The 18,198-nt window shown below is 37.3% G+C and overlaps 1 protein-coding gene across 3 annotated transcripts in view; it reads left to right on the top strand.

Annotated features, from left to right (window-relative positions):
• LOC116260357 (protein SABRE) overlaps positions 1–18,198 on the top strand; it is a 29,996-nt gene that overhangs the window by 3,866 nt on the left and 7,932 nt on the right. Inside the window, exons 3-14 of one of the 3 annotated variants that reach the window (XM_031638646.2) lie at positions 59–319; positions 2,116–2,360; positions 3,149–3,374; positions 5,822–5,995; positions 6,098–6,175; positions 6,981–7,235; positions 8,117–10,228; positions 10,504–12,430; positions 12,700–12,800; positions 15,197–15,553; positions 16,255–16,373; positions 16,954–17,209. In XM_031638646.2, the coding sequence (XP_031494506.1) occupies positions 59–319; positions 2,116–2,360; positions 3,149–3,374; positions 5,822–5,995; positions 6,098–6,175; positions 6,981–7,235; positions 8,117–10,228; positions 10,504–12,430; positions 12,700–12,800; positions 15,197–15,553; positions 16,255–16,373; positions 16,954–17,209 (6,111 nt within the window). Of the gene's footprint in view, positions 1–58; positions 320–2,115; positions 2,361–2,549; positions 2,570–3,148; positions 3,375–5,821; positions 5,996–6,097; positions 6,176–6,980; positions 7,236–8,116; positions 10,229–10,503; positions 12,431–12,699; positions 12,801–15,196; positions 15,554–16,254; positions 16,374–16,953; positions 17,210–18,198 lie in introns of those variants that run through there. The other 2 variants (XM_031638648.2, XM_031638647.2) reach the window with 2 other exon arrangements.

Consider the following 18,198-nt stretch of genomic DNA (forward strand, 5'->3'; position numbering starts at 1 on the left):
TTTGAATTTTTCTAAAAGCATTTTATTTCTTGCCTGGTGAATTGTCATGCTATTACAGGGAGCTGTTGAATCAATATGTGTTGGAGAAATCAAGCTCAGTTTACGGAAGTCCCTTGTCAAGCTTGGATGCAGCTTTATATCACGAGATCCAAAGTTGCAGTTTCTAATATCTGATCTTGAAATTGTAATGAGGCCTCAAGGGAAAAGGACTAAGAAGTCTACTTCGAAGAAGCCTCGTTCTTCCGGTAGAGGAAAGTGGATGATTGTGACTAATGTTGCAAGGTTTCTCTCTGTGTCTGTCATGGAATTAGTTGTGAAGGTATGCCTTTTGCAGTTAATGCATAACTCTGGATTCTCCCCGATTCTGCCATCTTATCTTATCTTGGAAAATCTCTTCCTTCTTTTATCTAATGTATAATTTAATGAGGATGATGCAGATGTAGCACTATATTTCCTCACTTTCATTTATCTTTATCCGTTTGTCATGGCTGTCCACATCCCATGTCCTGCACATGGTTGTAGTTGAATGTGTACAGTCACATAAGAATATGTCACTCAATTTCATTTTCGTTTGATGCTAGGACTGCTAGGCCAGTATTTTTGCTGTCTCTCTCTGTGTTCATGCCTAAGCTCATTGAACCTTGGTTCTTTCATATTTTGTTTTATAGTATGGAAGCATCCAGTTGGTTAGACTTTTTTGTTTACTTGTTTGTTTAAGTTCTTCCTTTCTGCTTTTAATTTTCCGTTTATCTTATTTTATAGAAGCCTTGTAGAACATAATTTGTTTAGATTTAAGAGAACATCTTATGCAATTTGTACATGATGTTGTGAGAAATGAATGAAAATTACTATATTGTACAAGAACATAAAAACAAAAGAAGAAGATATAGATAGATTCACCTTTTATTGCCTTTCCTAGTATGCACATATATTATGTTGATCCGAACCACTTGTTGGCTTCCTTCTGAAAGGGGATAAATCTGTAAAGGCGTAACGGAGTTGGAATTCTTGATGAGGCTTTGTAGCATTTGCGAGTGTTGATGTATGATAAAGGTTTCAAGGGGGAGGAGCTGATGGTAGAAGCTCCTTAAACTTTCTGATTCAAAATCTGACTATGATTTCCATGGGAATATCTTTCCCCAATTTTTTGAGAAATAAATTATTTCAGATGATCTGTGGATTGATTTCTGCTCATTTTGGTTATCTACTTTGTGGATATTGTGGTTTATACAGATTATTCTACTAATCAAAGATCTGGTAGAACCCCAAAAGGTTGCCTTCTTGAAGATTTGGCTTACTTTTTGCAGCAATTTAGTAAACAGTTAGCAGTTGCCCACAGGCAAAATTTTCCTTTATCAACCAGTGTTTTTTGGTGATAGGGCAATAGGGCATCATCCCGTCCCTTCAAATGCTTGTTACTTGAGCACATGTAGTTGTTTCTTTGTATGCGTGACCCACTGTGAAGGTCATATGCTTTGCATGTTAAACTCCTGACTTTTTTCCTTCCCTTCCATCAATTTAATCTTTAGAAAATGACTAGTTTCATGCTCAAAGTTTACTTCCAAGAGTTGATAAAAGAACGATCGACATTTTTATAGTGTTTTGCAGAAGTTTCCTTCTAACTAGTTAAGTTTCAGTTTGTCACAAGGTATAGTGTTCCCTGAAACAGTTGCCCCTTGTGTGTGGAATGCTTTCATGTGCTTTAGTTGACTCATCAGGTAAGTATAATAAGTATAGCTGTTCTTATGGGTGCTCGCTTCTCTTCTTAGTGCACATGGAGTGTTGGGATTTTTACTTTGTGAATTTTTTGATATAATTCATAGGAATAATTCAATAGTTCATAGAAATAATTCTTTAACCTTTCTATTGCATGAGATGTCTTTGCACTTTGCAGTTTCTTGCAATAGTAGTATGAATAATAAATTTTCATTAGAGCACCACTTGATTCCAGATTATTTTTCTTTGCTTTTGATTCACACTAATTTTCTCCTTAGCTTATGTGTTTGTGCCCAGAAATGTGCTGACTTGAAATATGTGAGCCATGATGCTGATTGGGTTAGTTTTAGAATCTTGGGATTGTCACCACTTTTGTTACTGCTACTTTGAATTTTGCAGGTTCCACAAGCTACTATTGAGGTCAAGGATTTGAAGTTGGACATTTGTAAAAGTGGTGGTCCAGTTCCGATTCTGTCTGTCAAAGTACGACTTTTGCCTATTTCTATCCAAACATCAGACTCACACACTAGTTGTGAACAATCATCAAATTCTGTTATTGGAGGAAGTGCCTTGGCTGGAAAATCTTGCACAACACCTTTCGTTTGTGAAGAACTATCTCTTATGTGTGAATTTGCACATGAAAGGTGAGTTCAACTCATAAGAAACGTCCTTTTTGAAACTGGTATCAGAGCTGATATTTAACTGACTCTGCCATTTATACAATGCATTAAAGGAAAAACTTACAAAATTCTGCTAATTCTTGTAAAAAAGAATTTGAAGAACATAGGTATGAAGTGGGACCAGACAAGTAGACAACTCATCAAAAGCACCGGCTTTGTCCAAGGATGATGAGGTATTTGTAGGCTTCGTAGTAACATAATCAACAAAAGGAGAGTTTCTCTTGGTCAATGGGAATTTGTGAAATTCTTATACAAAATAGTGTTTAACGACCTTCCATACTCTTATGAATAAATTCATTTTCTTTTCTATAATTTCTCAATAAGTGAGTTTTTGAATACTTCAAGTTGTTGGGTGCCTTTCATGCAAAAAAATGTTGTGTACAATTCGAATTATTACTGAGGCATTCTCTGATATAGATTTGTCCTGGATATGTTAAATAAAATGGTTACAGACTCTCTCTTGTCTATACGTGTGTGTTATCTATATATATATATATATATATACATGCATGAGCACCAACATCTTTTTTTGTATTTTTTTTCCTTGAAATATGCATTCCTTTATCTGATCACATGCCTTCATGCATGGATGTGTTTTGTCTGTGTGGGTGATAGCAAGCTATAATCGGTTCGTCTAGATCTGAGAAGTCAATTGTTTCTTCTCATGGCTACTGCGGCAGAAGCAAACTAGGTTACTTTCTTTTTCTTTAAGTTTCTTTGGAGTTCAGCACTCAAAATGGATCTTTTTGTAGGGAGTTGGGTTTCATGACCAAGAATGTTGAGGTTGCTAGTGGAGAAGTTGCCATCGATCTAAGTGAAGTGTTGTTTCTTAAGAAGAGTATACATTCAGAAACATCTGTTAGTGATGGGACTGATGCAGGAGATTCTGAAAGCAGTGAAGCAACAGTTGAATCTTCTAAACCACCCAAAAAGGGACTTACCTCAGCAAAAAAAATCATTTCAGGGTTTCCTGAAAAGGTAAAGATGCAATTTGCATGCATTATTTGTTTCACTTTGTTTTTCTTCATGTTAACATGGAGCGTTTTTTCTGCCTATATTTTTTTTTACTTCTGGTAGTGTGTATTACTATAAATGTTTTGGTTTGTTTGCGTTTAGTATATGGGAATCTATCCAAGAGCATGCAATACAATTTTTATCTGCAAAATTTCAAGCCTTATTGTGCTTTATGGTAATGGTGTTACATGTAACGGTTGTGAAATCCATGTCGTTGTATTGAATGTTCAAATATCTTTTCTTTATGAGTTCAATACAGCCTTCGGCATAAAACGTCTGGATATAACTTCTTCAGAGGGACTTGACAAGTAAACTGTTCAAAACAATGATCCCTGGACCCTTATCAGTATGCTCATTCCAGAATAAGTGTATCAAAGGTTGCTTGTAGACAAAAGTGCACGTGTGAAATGTTTCTAACTTTCCATTCATTATGATTGTGTATAACATTATGGAGGTGATTTGCAAGTCAACCTTATAGTGCATATGTATGTAGATTGACCTTGTTGCACAAAAAGCTCAGAACAGAACTCCTGTTTTAAAGCTCATACATAAGCTCAGAGTGGAACTCCTGGTGTAGAGCTCATGTATAAAGGTTCAGTTTAGTATCAAGATAAGATTATGAGGAATAATTATGTGAACATTTGTTTGAGAAAAAGCTTGAGAAGAATAAGAATGGAAACTTCAATTCTTTGGTAGCAAAGCACATGAAAAGATTATGTGAAGTGTATCTAAGACATATAAGTTCATCTTTATCCTTTATTCATGATTTCCACTCTAGAATTACTTCCATTTCCTTTTTCCCCATAGGCACACTGTGAAGAGCAGCATCATAATAATGAATTGAAGATTGTATTCCAAAAATTTGACATCTGGAATGCTATTGACATGCTGTTTGAGGATTTAATCAATCAGAATCTGTCTCCCCAATCTTCAATTTGTTATACGTAGGTTACTTTGTACCCAGCACTGCTACATGTTTGCTGCGAGATCTGCTTTACAGCCATTCATTTGAACATTTTTTTGTGTGTGGTCTTTGTGTCCATTTTGATAAAATGGATTTTCATTAGACTTGCAGCTGCATGGCGGGCACCGGTACATCTTTAATTGATCTTACTATAGGCATCTTAATTCCCAAAATGTTGCCTTTGACATCTGTAATTACTTAGATGGCCATGCTTATGTACTTGTCTATGTCTCCCAAGTTCAACTTTCGTGAACTTGCAATTCAGGTAATTGGAATTGTCTGGCAGGTTAAGAGTTGGCTGCTATTAATAAGGAAATTGGGATATCTTTCATATTTTAGCATCAGTTGGTTAGAGATTGTCGGGGTTGAACGAATAATTTTCTTTCATTATTTTCACTTGACTTACGTTGTTCATGTGCCTTGCATCAATTTAAAGAGTAGACATACTGGCAGTTTAGGAGGGTTCGGTGAACCTTTTCAGTTGATGTTGACTAGTATGTTCATTGTAATTAAAAGGGAAACTTCAAAACTTACCTAAATATTTAATAAAAGCACCTAACTTTTCAATATTGTTGGAAGCACCTCTAAGTTTTTCCTAGCTTATTAAAAAAATATATAAGTTATTTTTGTCAATTTCACTGTAAGTAAAAGTTTATCAGTTTGTCCTCTAAAATAATATGAAAAATATACTTATCTTTGTGAACATGCCTATATGTCTCGTGATCAAAATTTAGCAATTATCATTAATAAAAAAAATAAATTTGTATGGCTAATTTAAAGATTAAAAAGCTAAGATTAAACATGTATTGATGCTAATGGGTATAATTAAAGAAGTCGATATAAACTACTGAATGTGAATTTGTTTGGCATTGAGGGTATATGGCCATTTAATCTCATTAACCCAGCTCAAATCAGTATTAACCGTAGGTTGAATTGATGAAAGGCCTATTTTTGACTAACAAGTGCGAACCTTAACTGGGTTTTTAACGACATTGAAAGGTCGTGTGCCTCTGATTGTTGCCAAAACTTAGATGTAATTTTGACAATTTCCTATTAAATATTTACTCCACTAGAGATTGTCTAGATGCATGCAAAAGATTTGTCTCTTTGTCAATATAATACGTTTGTCTCTTTGTCAATATAATATGTTGTTGCATGCTATAACTTGACATTCTGAGGTAGTTATGACACTGAGAAGACTTTATGCTTCCTTTGTTGGGCAGATTTTTTAGACTCAAGTTATTTTATTTAATGATTCCACAGCACGTACATGTTATATCTTTACAAAGTGTCAAGAGCAAGACGTTTCTTTTGTTGCTTTTTTTAATATTAATGAAGCTGTATTGATCATTACTGGGAGTTATTTGTCCATTGTTTCTATCAGTTTATTGTTGGTGCATGCTACTTGCATGTTAATACTGTCACAAATATTACTTTTCTTTGGAAGGTTAGCTTCAGTTTGCCAAAGCTGGATGTGAAGTTCACGCATCGGACTCAGTCACTTACTCTGGAGAATAACATAATGGGCATTCAACTACGGAGCAGCAAATCACAGATTGTAGAGGATGTAGACGAGTCCACCACACACCTTGATGTCCAAATGGATTTTAGTGAAATTCATGTACTTAAAAGTGTCCCCTTGTCCTTTAATTGCAAGTCAGTTTTCATGCTAAGCTCGTTCTGTTTCAGCCGTTTGTTTGATTTATTGATTTTTTTTTTCCAGCTTTTGAGAGAAGAGACCATGTCTGTGCTGGAAATTCTAAAGGTTGTGCTTACATCATCTATTGATGTCCCTATGCAAGTAAGCTCCTGAAAACACTTCATGTTTTTTGGGAGAAAGTAAGGGTGTTTTATCTGAGTATTGAGCATCAATGATGTAGGATTAATCATGTTCTCTTACAGGAAGATTTTACATTTTTCATATATATATATATATATGTGTGTGTGTGTGTGTGTGTGTGTATGATTGGATATACATTAGCTGTATCCCATACCCAACTCTTATGCAATTGCAATGTAGTACCATCTACTGTGCCTGTATGACATATGCACACATATTTTTTGCCTGTTATGCACAAGGAGATTGAAGATGTCTCTATCTTCCTTTTTCAATAATTTTGCATTGTTGAATGACGACCCTTCTAGAGGCCAAAGCTGAACTTGGTGATAATCTAATAACCTCAACTATTATATCATTATGATTGTTCTGGATTCAATAATATGTTGGTAGAAGGATGCATACTGAAAAATGATTATGTGTCCTTCACTACAAAGAGGCATTGACTCGTCCATGATACATATAACATAACATTTATTTTTGTGGTGTATAAAGTCGTAAAATTTCAGGTGCCTTATGTGCTTCGTGCTTAAATATTTTTGTATATTTCAATCACACTAATTCTGTTACATGGAGCATAGGTGCAACTCCAAATATACGTCTACAATTTTGTATTCATATCCCCACGAACATATGCATGCTTGTTCAGTCTTCAATATTTCTACACTGAATCATCTTTTGCATGAATTAACTTGGCTTGGATTGCAATATTTTTCAGATGCATGAGGCTTCATATGATTTATTTTGCTGACCCTGGTTTGGCTTTCAGCTAACTGCACCGATCAGGGCTGAAGTTGATGTCAAGCTCGGAGGAACTCAATGCAATATACTTTTAAGTCGCTTGCAGCCATGGTTACATCTTTATGCCTCAAATAGAACAAAGAAAATGGTCCTTCATAAAAAAGATTCAGAGGGTGGCAAATTTCAAAAAACCGATGCAAAAGCTATGATGTGGACATGTACTGTCTCTGCTCCAGAGATGACTATTGTGTTGTACAGCTTCAAGGGTTTACCTCTATATCATGTATGTTTTGAACTAATAGCTTTCTTGATAAAGTGCGGATTATTGGTTTACGCACATGCACAGCCAGAACATTTGACTTGATAGGCAGCCAATTCATGAATATTTGAAAATAACATATCGGTGTTCATAAAGAAATTTCTGTGGATTGCTCTTTTTCTTCTTGTTTGATTTAGATTTTGTGGGAGAACCTTTCCCATGCTGAAGCATGCATTTTCTTTTTAGTAATGAGTTGAGATTGGAAAGATGAAGTTCATGTGGACTTGCAGACTGTTACGAGATAAGTAGTTTTAACTTTACAGAGAGGTTTCTCCAGAAGGCTGAGGTAGAATACTTTACAGATGAGCATAGATAGAATACTTCATAGTTCATAGATGAGCAAAAATTAGATCCTCCGTTCTTTCATATTATTGATTTTATTTTCTGCTACTAAAAAATTCAAAATTTCGAAAATATTAAACATCTAACTAGAAAGTCATGGTTTGAGTAGACAATGTTGACTTTTGTCTCTAACTTGGCTACGTGCATGTACACAGAGAGAACTGCTTTGAACGCTTGTTTGGTATTTCTGAGAACATGAAAGCGATTCTGTAGTTTGACTTGGAACCAGTGGCAGTGACTATAAGATCTTAGGCTTCTTAGTTGTCTGAGCTGAGATAAGTATCTAAGCATTATTTTTGGTATATAACCAGGTTTCTTTTATTGTACATGCTTCTTTGAATATTAGCAGCAGTTAAACTTGTAATGCCACTCATAGTGCAGAGTTGAACGCTTGTTTATGTGCACAATTGCTGATGTTTGCTATTATGGTTTTCTGTATGTCTGATCTCTCTCACACATATTGTCTTGACTTGTCTTACAGTTGGTTTTCAATGGCAATGCAGGGTTGCTCACAATCATCACATATCTTCGCAAATAATATAGCTACTACAGGAACTCCATTGCATATGGAACTTGGTGAAATACACCTCCATATGGCAGATGAGTACCAGGAGTCTCTGAAGGAAAACTTATTTGGTATGGAAGCAAATTCTGGTTCTTTGATGCATATTGCAAAGGTCAGCATAGATTTAGGACCCAAGGACATGGAATCACATGAAGCCCATGATCCAAGTCGGCGCAAATTAGTATTTTCAGTTGATATAACTGGTATGGGTGTAGACTTTAATTTCCAGAGAATTGAGTCAATTGTATCAACAGCATTGTCTTTGAAAGCAATCCTAAAGAGTCTGTCTGTGATGGGCAAGACAACGTCAGCCAGCAAAACAAGTCACATAAAAAAATCATCAACGAAAGGGGCTCGTCTGCTAAAACTTAACCTTGAAAGGTGCTCGATAAGGTTTTGTGGTGACATTGGAGTGGAAAATACTGTAGTATCTGACCCTAAACGTGTCAATTATGGATCACAGGGTGGCACAGTCATTATTAGTGTTTCTGCTGATGGTACACCACGCACGGCCAGGATAACATCCATGTTATCTGATGAAAGAAAGCAACTTAAATATGTTATGTGTCTTGACATTTTCCATTTAAGTCTCTGTCTGAACAAAGACAAGCGATCCACACACATGGATTTAGAACGAGCTAAATCTGTCTATGAGGCATGTTCTGATGAAAACACGGGTAATCTGAAAGTGACATTGTTGGACATGCAGAATGCTAAGTTTGTCCACCGCCCTAATGGCCTTGATGAGATGTCTGTTTGTTCCCTTTTCAGTGCAACAGACATAAAAATTAGATGGGAGCCTGACATGCATTTATCTCTATATGAACTTTTGTTGCGCTTGAGGTTGCTGTTGCAGAAACAAAGTCATGAGGGTTGTTCTGAGAACTTGAATCTGCACTCTCACAAAGAGGTGGCAGTGCAAGAGGCTATTGATGATTCCTCGTCTACGAAAAAACGGAAGAAAAAGGAACTTGTCCTTGCTGTTGATGTAGAGGTCTTAACAGTATCTGCAGAACTTGCAGATGGTGTGGAGGCAGTAATCCAGGTTCAGTCAATTTTCTCAGAAAATGCCAAGATAGGGGTACTTCTTGAGGATCTTAGACTTATCATTAATGATGCAAGAGTGCTTAGAAGCAGCAGAATGCAGATTTCTCGCATCCCCAGCGTGCCTGTTATAAGCAGCTCATCTGACAATAAGTCCTCATCACTTACCACATGGGACTGGATTGTTCAAGGACTTGATGTCCATATATGCATGGCTTATCGCCTACAATTACGTGCCATTGAGGATGCTGTTGAAGATATGTGGCGAGGATTAAAACTTGTTATGGCTGCTAAAGCTGATTTGCGTTTGCCATCAAAGAAAGAAGGTCCAAAGCAGGTTAAACAGAAGTCCTCAAAGTTTGGTTGTTTAAAATTCAGTATACGTAAGGTTACTGCTGATATTGAGGAAGAGCCAATGCAGGGATGGCTAGATGAACATTACCAGCTGATGAAGAAGGAAGTTTGTGAATTAGCTATTCGGTTGAAATTTCTGGAGGACATTGTATCTGGAGGGTTTCGGAGTTCTGGAAATATTGAGGGAGGTGAATCAGTTTCTGAAAAAAAAATTTGCCATAATGGAGTTGAAATTGATCCTCATGATACGTCAGCTGTTAAAAAATTGGAAGAAGACATCCACAAGCAGGCATTCCGTTCCTATTACCAAGCATGTCGGAACATGGTTATCTCCGAAGGATCTGGTGCTTGCAGAGAAGGTTTCCAGGCTGGGTTTAAGCCTAGTACGGCTAGAGCTTCTCTTTTATCTCTTCATGCTACAGACTTGGAGCTAAGCTTGACAAAAATTGAAGGTGGCAGAAATGGAATGATTGAATTCATTAGGAGCATGGACTCAGTTTGCATGGAGTCTGAGATACCTTTCTCCAGGTTGTATGGATCAAATATTTCCGTCAACATTGGTTCTCTTGCTGCCCAGCTGAGAAATTTTTCTTATCCACTGTTTTCTGGTATTGCTGGTCAGTGTGAAGGACGCATTGTGTTTGCACAGCAGGTTAGCTACAACACATATTCATTTGCTTTGGCCAGCCTGTTTTAGTTTATACTTTATATGTTGCTTCTGTATGTGTCTGCTTGTGTATCTGAGAGAGAGAGAGAGAGAGAGGCTGCACGTGAAACCTCTGTCCTGGTCTGTTCATTTTCTTTCTTCTCATCTTCTGATTGAAAATTTTTCAGAAATGCTAGAACTCAGAGTCTCAGTCCACGTCTTGGGTACTATTAGTATATTCAGATCATTTATTGCTTCTTTATTTGATATGTCAAATGCAGGCGACCTGTTTCCAGCCACAAATTCAACAAGATGTTTTCATTGGTAGATGGAGAAGGGTGTCTATGCTGAGATCGGCAAGTGGCACAACACCACCAATGAAAACATACTCTGATTTACCCCTTCGTTTTCAGATGGCAGAAGTGTCCTTTGGGGTGGGTTTTGAACCTGTTTTTGCTGATATAAGCTATGCTTTCACAGTAGCGCTTCGTAGGGCAAACCTGAGTGTTAGGCATCGTGATTCAAGTTCAGTTCTTGATTCTTCCAAAATTGGAACCTCTTCTTTGCCTGACCCCCCTAAAAAGGAACGCAGCTTACCATGGTGGGATGATGTAAGATTCTATGTTCATGGAAAGATTGGGCTCTACTGTACAAGGCTAACCTGGAATATTTTAGCAACCACAGATCCATACGAAAAGCTTGACAAACTTCAAATTGTTTCTGATGACATGGACATTCAACAGTCAGATGGACTAGTTCTTTTTTCAACAAAGAACTTCCGAATATATGTTAGCAGTTTGGAGCAACTGGTTAACAACTGCAACATTAAACCACCTGTTGATGCATCTAAAGCCTTTCTTTATTCCCCTGGTTTCTCTCTTGAAGTTAAGATGGAATGGGAATGCGAATCAGGTACACCTCTTAATCATTATCTGCATGCACTCCCAAGTGAAGGTCAACCTCGTCCAAAGGTCTTTGATCCATTTCGTTCTACATCCTTGTCCCTACGTTGGAACTTTTCTCTCAAACCGTCTGCTACATCTGGGGAAGTATCTTCATCCTCATCAACATTGGATCCATCAGTCCTCGTTGTTCCATCATGTCAATATGCTTCAAGTGCATCAGCAATAAAAGAGGAGCATGCCTTCTCTGACTCTCCTTGTATGTATATGGGAGCACATGATTTAGTTTGGGTGTTTAGATGGTGGAACTTGGTATATAATCCTCCTCACAAGTTAAGGTCTTTCTCTCGATGGCCACGTTTTGGTGTGCCACGTGTGGCAAGATCAGGTAATTTGTCATTGGACAAAGTAATGACAGAATTCATGCTTCGGCTTGATGCAACGCCTGTTTCCATTAAACATGTATCTCTAGCTGACAATGATCCTGCTAGTGGGTTGACTTTTAGGGTGACTAAGTTAAAGTATGAACTTTGTTATAGTCGTGGTAAGCAGATATACACCTTTGACTGCAAGCGTGACACCTTGGACCTGGTCTACCAGGGTCTTGATCTGCACGTGTTGAAGGTTGATCTGAACAAGAACAATTGCTCATGTGCTGTGCATGGCATATCAAAAATGAAGAGAATTCAGCAGGTTACTTCAACCGAATTACCTCGTGATGACTGCTTTGACAATGTTGAACATTGCACCAAGAGGTATAAGGATGATGGATTTCTTTTATCTTCTGATTATTTCACAATTAGGAGGCAGGCACCAAAGGCTGATCCTGCCAGGCTATTAGCTTGGCAAGAAGCTGGAAGGAAGAGCCTCGAGACAACATATGTCAGATCTGAGTTTGAGAACAGCAGTGAGAGTGATCATACAAGGTCTGATCCCAGTGATGATGATGGATTTAATGTAGTAATAGCCGACAATTGCCAGCGTGTGTTTGTCTATGGGCTTAAACTGCTTTGGACTATCGAGAACAGGGATGCTGTTTGGTCATGGGCTGGAGAAATATCTAGAGCTTTTGAACCTCCCAAACCTTCTCCATCACGACAATATAGACAAAGAAAATTAATTGAAGAGCAGCAGGCCCAGGGTGGGACAGAGGTGTCTGCTGATGATTCCTCTAAACCTTCACCAGCTCCTAAAATGAAGGGCACAAACGGATCTTCTCCACTGCATGGGGATGTATCATCATCTTCATCACTTTCAGTCCCATCGCCTTCTATGAGAACAGAATGCTTAACTTCGGGTGCAGCTGGTAGGTCTCTTCCTTCTTCACTGTAATTTTTTGTATAATGTGCCAATATGCAAATTATTGAAAGATCTTTGTTCTCTCTGTGTGCATTTAACACCTTGTTGACCATTTTCGGAACAAAAAATATTCTCTGCAAGATGTGCCATTCATTTTCCCTTTTCTATTTATGCTGATAATTTCCATTAAGAAAGATTTTCCTCCTACCATCTGATGGACTTTGTGACTTGGTTGTGGTAAACTTCTCTAAGATGTTCATGTTCATGATTAACCAGCAAAGCCTGGAAGCACAGATGATGCTGAAGAGGAAGGAACACGTCACTTCATGGTGAATGTCATTCAACCTCAGTTTAATCTTCATTCTGAAGAAGCTAATGTAAGTTGTGCTGCTTTGGTACTTCTCTTGTTGGTTTTCATTAGTTTTCTTGTTGAAGTTCAAGAAATTTTCTTTTAGTAAATTGTCTTTTGTTATCGTTTACATAATCAAGCTTTCTAGTTTCTTGCTATTTTCTTCATTTCTTCTTGTCATTATTTTGATTGCAGTGTAAAAGTTATTTCTATTGTTTTTGAAAGAAAAGGAGAGGTACAAAGAACCGGCACATATGCATTGTTTTTGAAATTTATTTCATACCGATCAACACATGCATACAAGATCTAGTGCTCGGTGGGTACCTGTTCCATGCCCAAAATAATAAAAAGGGCCATTCAGTATTTTGGTGGCCATGCCCACAAGGGCCTAGTTGAAGCGTAATCATCCATGTCATTATCAGCAAAGTTTTCTCAAGAGTTATTTACAGGATCTGGTCTTTCTAGGGAAAATAATGACAAAACATTGAGTTAATGTGGTTAAAAATGATGAAAATAGTGAATTATTTAAAACATAAAAGAAACAAAAAGAAATCGCATGTTCCAATTTACGAAATGATGAAAAAGGGAGCTTTTCTAAGTCTTGAGATAATATTGTAAATGCCTTGGGGTAATCACATTATTTTTTATTGTTTAGTGACATCTTGACAATATCAGGATAGTGCTGATATAATTAGCTAGCTTCAGAATGTTGGTAATATTGGGTTTTTTTCAATATATGGAGAGTGTGGAAAGGATATTGGTGTCTAGTCCAGACTGAGAGAGAGAGAGAGAGAGAGAGAGAGGAATTCTATGCTGCTGTGTGCCTGATGGCTGAAAGTTAAAAATCCATAGCTAAAAGCATCATAAATCATTTGCTAAAAACACCATGAACTGTTGTTGGCTTGCTGCATCATAAAGACATAAACCATCCCTTCCCAAGTCACACGGGTACTTCTGTAAGGTCCATCTACCCGTGTTGCCGTACCCGTACCTAAAGTGGGTACTTAGATACACTTGAGTACTTTTTATCTCGAAGCTGATCCAAACTATTTAATTTTACTTAATTTAATTTTTTCTAACTCAGTTTTCATTCTATTTTTTTAGAGTTATTGTTCATGAACAGATAGTGTTTTTATTTACATCACTTATTTATATGTTGCTTGCATTTTGATTTTTTTGTGCTACTTTGTGTATATACATATTACATATATATATCCTGCCGTATCTCTGTACCCACATTTTCTAAAGTTACCATGTCCATGCACTCCATACCTGTACCCCCATCGTACCCATACCCATGTGACTTAGGTCACTACTGCTCATGTGATGACTGTTTATGGTGACCTTTTCTTTTTTTAAAATTTTTAGCTACTTGGTAAGATCGTATAGATGACAACACAGAAATCCCCTATACATACATATGCATATGTATATGTATACATATATATATGTATGTGCATGCATGCATGCATGTATGTTTTAATAATGTACGTGTGCATATATATAATGTAATATGCTTGCAGTAGAAAAAAGTTGGGTTACTATTCCTATCCTAATGATTATGATATATATGAGTGCGTCTATTTGAATCATGTACAACAGAAAACATGGTTTGCAGTTGACTTCACTATACTGCATAGAAAAAGCCACACGTCTTTCACATGCTCATATTCTTTCCCTCTGTTGAGCACTATAGCTAGCTGATGGCTCAAAGTTGGAGGAAGATCTATCTGATGCCCTGAACAAGAGATGCTGCTGTCTGTTTTTGAGATGAGAAACTTTCTGAAGGAAAGAAAGAAGATATAGTTACATAGACAAGGAGGTGTGGATCTTCTGGTCATATTCGCCTTGTTGCATAGGCATGTTTATAGGTGCTTTAGAAGTCAGCTTTTCAATGTGTCAAGATTTCATGATTTCTTTACAAATATTTGATCGTTAAGCTAGGGATGCTGCAAGGTGTTTCTCAACATGTGATTCCTTGGTTATGAATTGAGACTGTCAGTGGTGTGGGTGCTCTGAAATTCTGAATACAATTTTAATGATGGAAAAGGGAAGATTGGGTGAAGAAAATTGTTAATTTATCCATTGATTTACTCGTTATATATCTTGGTATTAAGTATCTGTCAAGCTTCTGACCATATCTTTGTTACAATTTGAGGCATCGGCCTTCACTCTGCATATTCTGACCACTTGGTTTCGCCCGATCATGTTCTTTATGTTATAGTGGTCATTATTTTGCATGTCACCTATTGAATTATTTTGTAGTGAATGGTAAAGCATATGGAGCCACAAATGTTTCTCAGTCTTTTGTCGTTTTTCCCTTTTGCTTATTGTCTTGCTTGCTTTTCTAGGTTTATATTAGCTGTTAGTGTGCTTCTTCTATAAGCAGCTCAATTTTACAATGGCAACTTGCAACTTTTCCAGGGTAGGTTCTTACTTGCTGCTGCTAGTGGTCGTGTCCTGGCTCGTTCATTCCACTCGGTCCTGCATGTGGGGTATGAGATGATCGAACAGGCACTTGGTGCTGGAGGCGTGCAGATTCCTGAGGCTCAACCTGAAATGACATGGAAGCGTGCAGAGTTCTCTGCAATGCTGGAGCATGTGCAAGCACATGTAGCACCTACAGATGTGGATCCTGGTGCTGGATTACAGTGGCTGCCAAAAATTCCCAGAAGCTCTCCAAAAGTGAAACGCACTGGTGCTCTCTTGGAAAGGGTTTTTATGCCTTGTACTATGTACTTCCGCTACAGTAGACATAAAGGTGGAACTACTGACCTGAAGGTGCGACCTTTTGCTGTGGAATAATTTTGTGTATATATGTTCATAATTATCAGCTGATCCCATTGCATGATAGATATATGTTTCACTTTGTTTGTGTACTTTTACTTTCCTTTTTTTCAATAGTTTCTTTGTTGTTGAAAATATGCTATGGTGGCAGATGGTCTTTCACTAGAAATGAGTTTTGAGTTGTTTGACTGTTGGGTACCTGAAGCAGCCTTTTTCAAGGGCTTAAAATGTCAATCTCCAGGTTTCATGGGAAATGCCAGATAAAGGTGACTTTCCTACATAACAAGTTGTGCTGAACAATGCTACTGAAGTTTTTTTTTTTTTTTTTAGTTGAGACCTTGGTGTGGTTTGTTTGTTAATTTATCAAAAAAATACTTCCTACTATTATTCAGCAAAAGAGCATATGAAGTTCATCTATTAGTTCAGCAGTTTTTCTCTCTTGGGGTCTAAGACCTCAAAGCAAGGCCTAATGAGCAAACAAGAGCCTGCTGTGTCCATATCCTTCTGGGAAGAGGGAACTGGCAAAACCTGGTTTTGGAGACATGAAACTAACAGAAAAGTTGGATGCCACAAATCATTTTTCTTCGTGATAGGCTGATCATGTTGCCATCATGTTGGCAGTTTTCCGAAGGGTTGTTGTTTTTAGTAGAGTCCCCACATCATCAGTTCATCACATATTTATCTTTGGATTGCAGGTGAAGCCTTTAAAGGAGCTGACTTTTAATTCTCCAAATATTACTGCAACAATGACATCACGGCAGTTTCAAGTTATGGTTGATATATTGAGCAACCTTCTTTTTGCTAGACTACCCAAGTAAGAAAATGTGGTCTTATTAACCAGTTCCATTTTTGCAGAGAGACTGCTTTTCAGAAATAAAGTTGGTTTTGTGATATATTAATGTTATGGTAATATAGTTGCAAGATGCGCCTACTTGCAATTGGTTGTTCTATTAGTCCTGCATAGGTTATCAGGTCGGTAGATCCTGCGAAATTGTACTACAATGATGGAAAAAAGTGAATGTGAATATTCTGGTTAGATCACACTGCCACAGTCTTTGATCATGTGTGGATATTCTATCTAGCATTAATATGGTTAAAGTGCAACTAAGAAGAGTTGAATAATCAAATGCATGCAACTAAGTTTGAGCCTTTGAGGATGGTGTGGTGATGTGCTTTGTTCTTGAAATGTGGCCAACTGCTAGTGCATCAATGGGGGTGTAGACTTGTATGCTTCCATTTTTTACGAGTTAGGGGAAACTGAACTTAACCATAACATTCATTTTTCTAGGTCCTAGACTTTTATATAGGCTTTCACTTGAGGTTTGTTAAAATGCTGGAGTTTTCTCATTGAAGTTGAATGCATCTAATCTTAGTTGAACGATTTCATTGTTTAGGCCTCGAAAGAGCAGCCTTTCATATCCTGATGATGAGGATGAAGATGTGGGAGAAGAGGCAGATGAAGTAGTTCCTGATGGTGTTGAAGAGGTAGAACTTGCTAGGATTAATCTGGAAAAAGCAGAAAGAGGCCGTAAGCTAGTTCTTGATGATATCATGATTCTCTCTGCATCTTGTGATGTGTTGAATGAGGCAAGCTTGTCTGCTGATAAGAATGGTGACTTATGGATGATTACTTGCGGGAAGCCCTTACTGGTGAGTCAGTAGAGCATGCTTAAATTTCCAGATTTACGACACAGTGTGATCACATAGTAAATGATGCATCTATTTACACTCCACCTTCATTCTTTTCAAGCTTGTTGATGTTAAAAATCCCATTGAGGTATTTGTCAAGTTTTGCTGATTCTCTGCATAATAGTCATTCCATTCATGACACAGCCCTCATTGGTGCCATTTGTAATGAATAATGATGATCTGATTTTATAAGTTATTTTGGTTATGCCTGTTGATTTAGGATTGTTGCTCTGCATATTCTAGCAATTATGCATGACATACATAATGCTCAATTGTTCATTCCATCAGTCCATGTTGGTTTCATTTTAAGGTTTTCTTTTTTGAGTCAAGTCATCTTGTTGTGAAGGATCTTTAGGGATTTTCTTGTCTGTTTTATGATGGGATTTAATCTGGCCTATGGTTTTCAAAGTTTTGTTCTTTAAGGGCTTCTTTGGTACTGAATGATGAGCGATAACCCATCTGGTGTATCCTCTCCATACGGGCCTGTGCAAGGTAATGCCAATATAGTCATCCATGGATGAATTTACTGTAAAATACGTGCAGGTAGTGTGTCTTTTCCCAATTTTCAGTGTGAGACCTCCTCCTTTGGCTGAGCATCCAGATAAAAAGGCCAGGATGGCTCTCATCCTAGTCGATTTGTGGCAGGTAGTTAGCACATGCTAGGGACTCTTTTGAATTTCTACTTTCATGTTTTACATTTCTCTTCTATTTTTTAGCAAGCTAAGTCGTATCTATTTTTCAATCCAATTCAGTCTTCTTCACTGAGTTAGATCTTTTCTATTTTCTATTTCTTTCTACTGGTATTTGGGTGTTTCTCACTTCTTTCTCATGAAATGCAAAGTTTTGCATCTTTTGAGCCTCAGCAGCTCAGCTTTTTCTTTCATTTTTGGTTGTAATTTTTGTTTATTTGCATAACTTGGGCCACTTTTATGATGGTTTTTTGACTGGGG

Source organism: Nymphaea colorata, chromosome 9 (assembly GCF_008831285.2).
Source record: "Nymphaea colorata isolate Beijing-Zhang1983 chromosome 9, ASM883128v2, whole genome shotgun sequence".
Taxonomy (NCBI): Eukaryota; Viridiplantae; Streptophyta; class Magnoliopsida; order Nymphaeales; family Nymphaeaceae; genus Nymphaea; species Nymphaea colorata.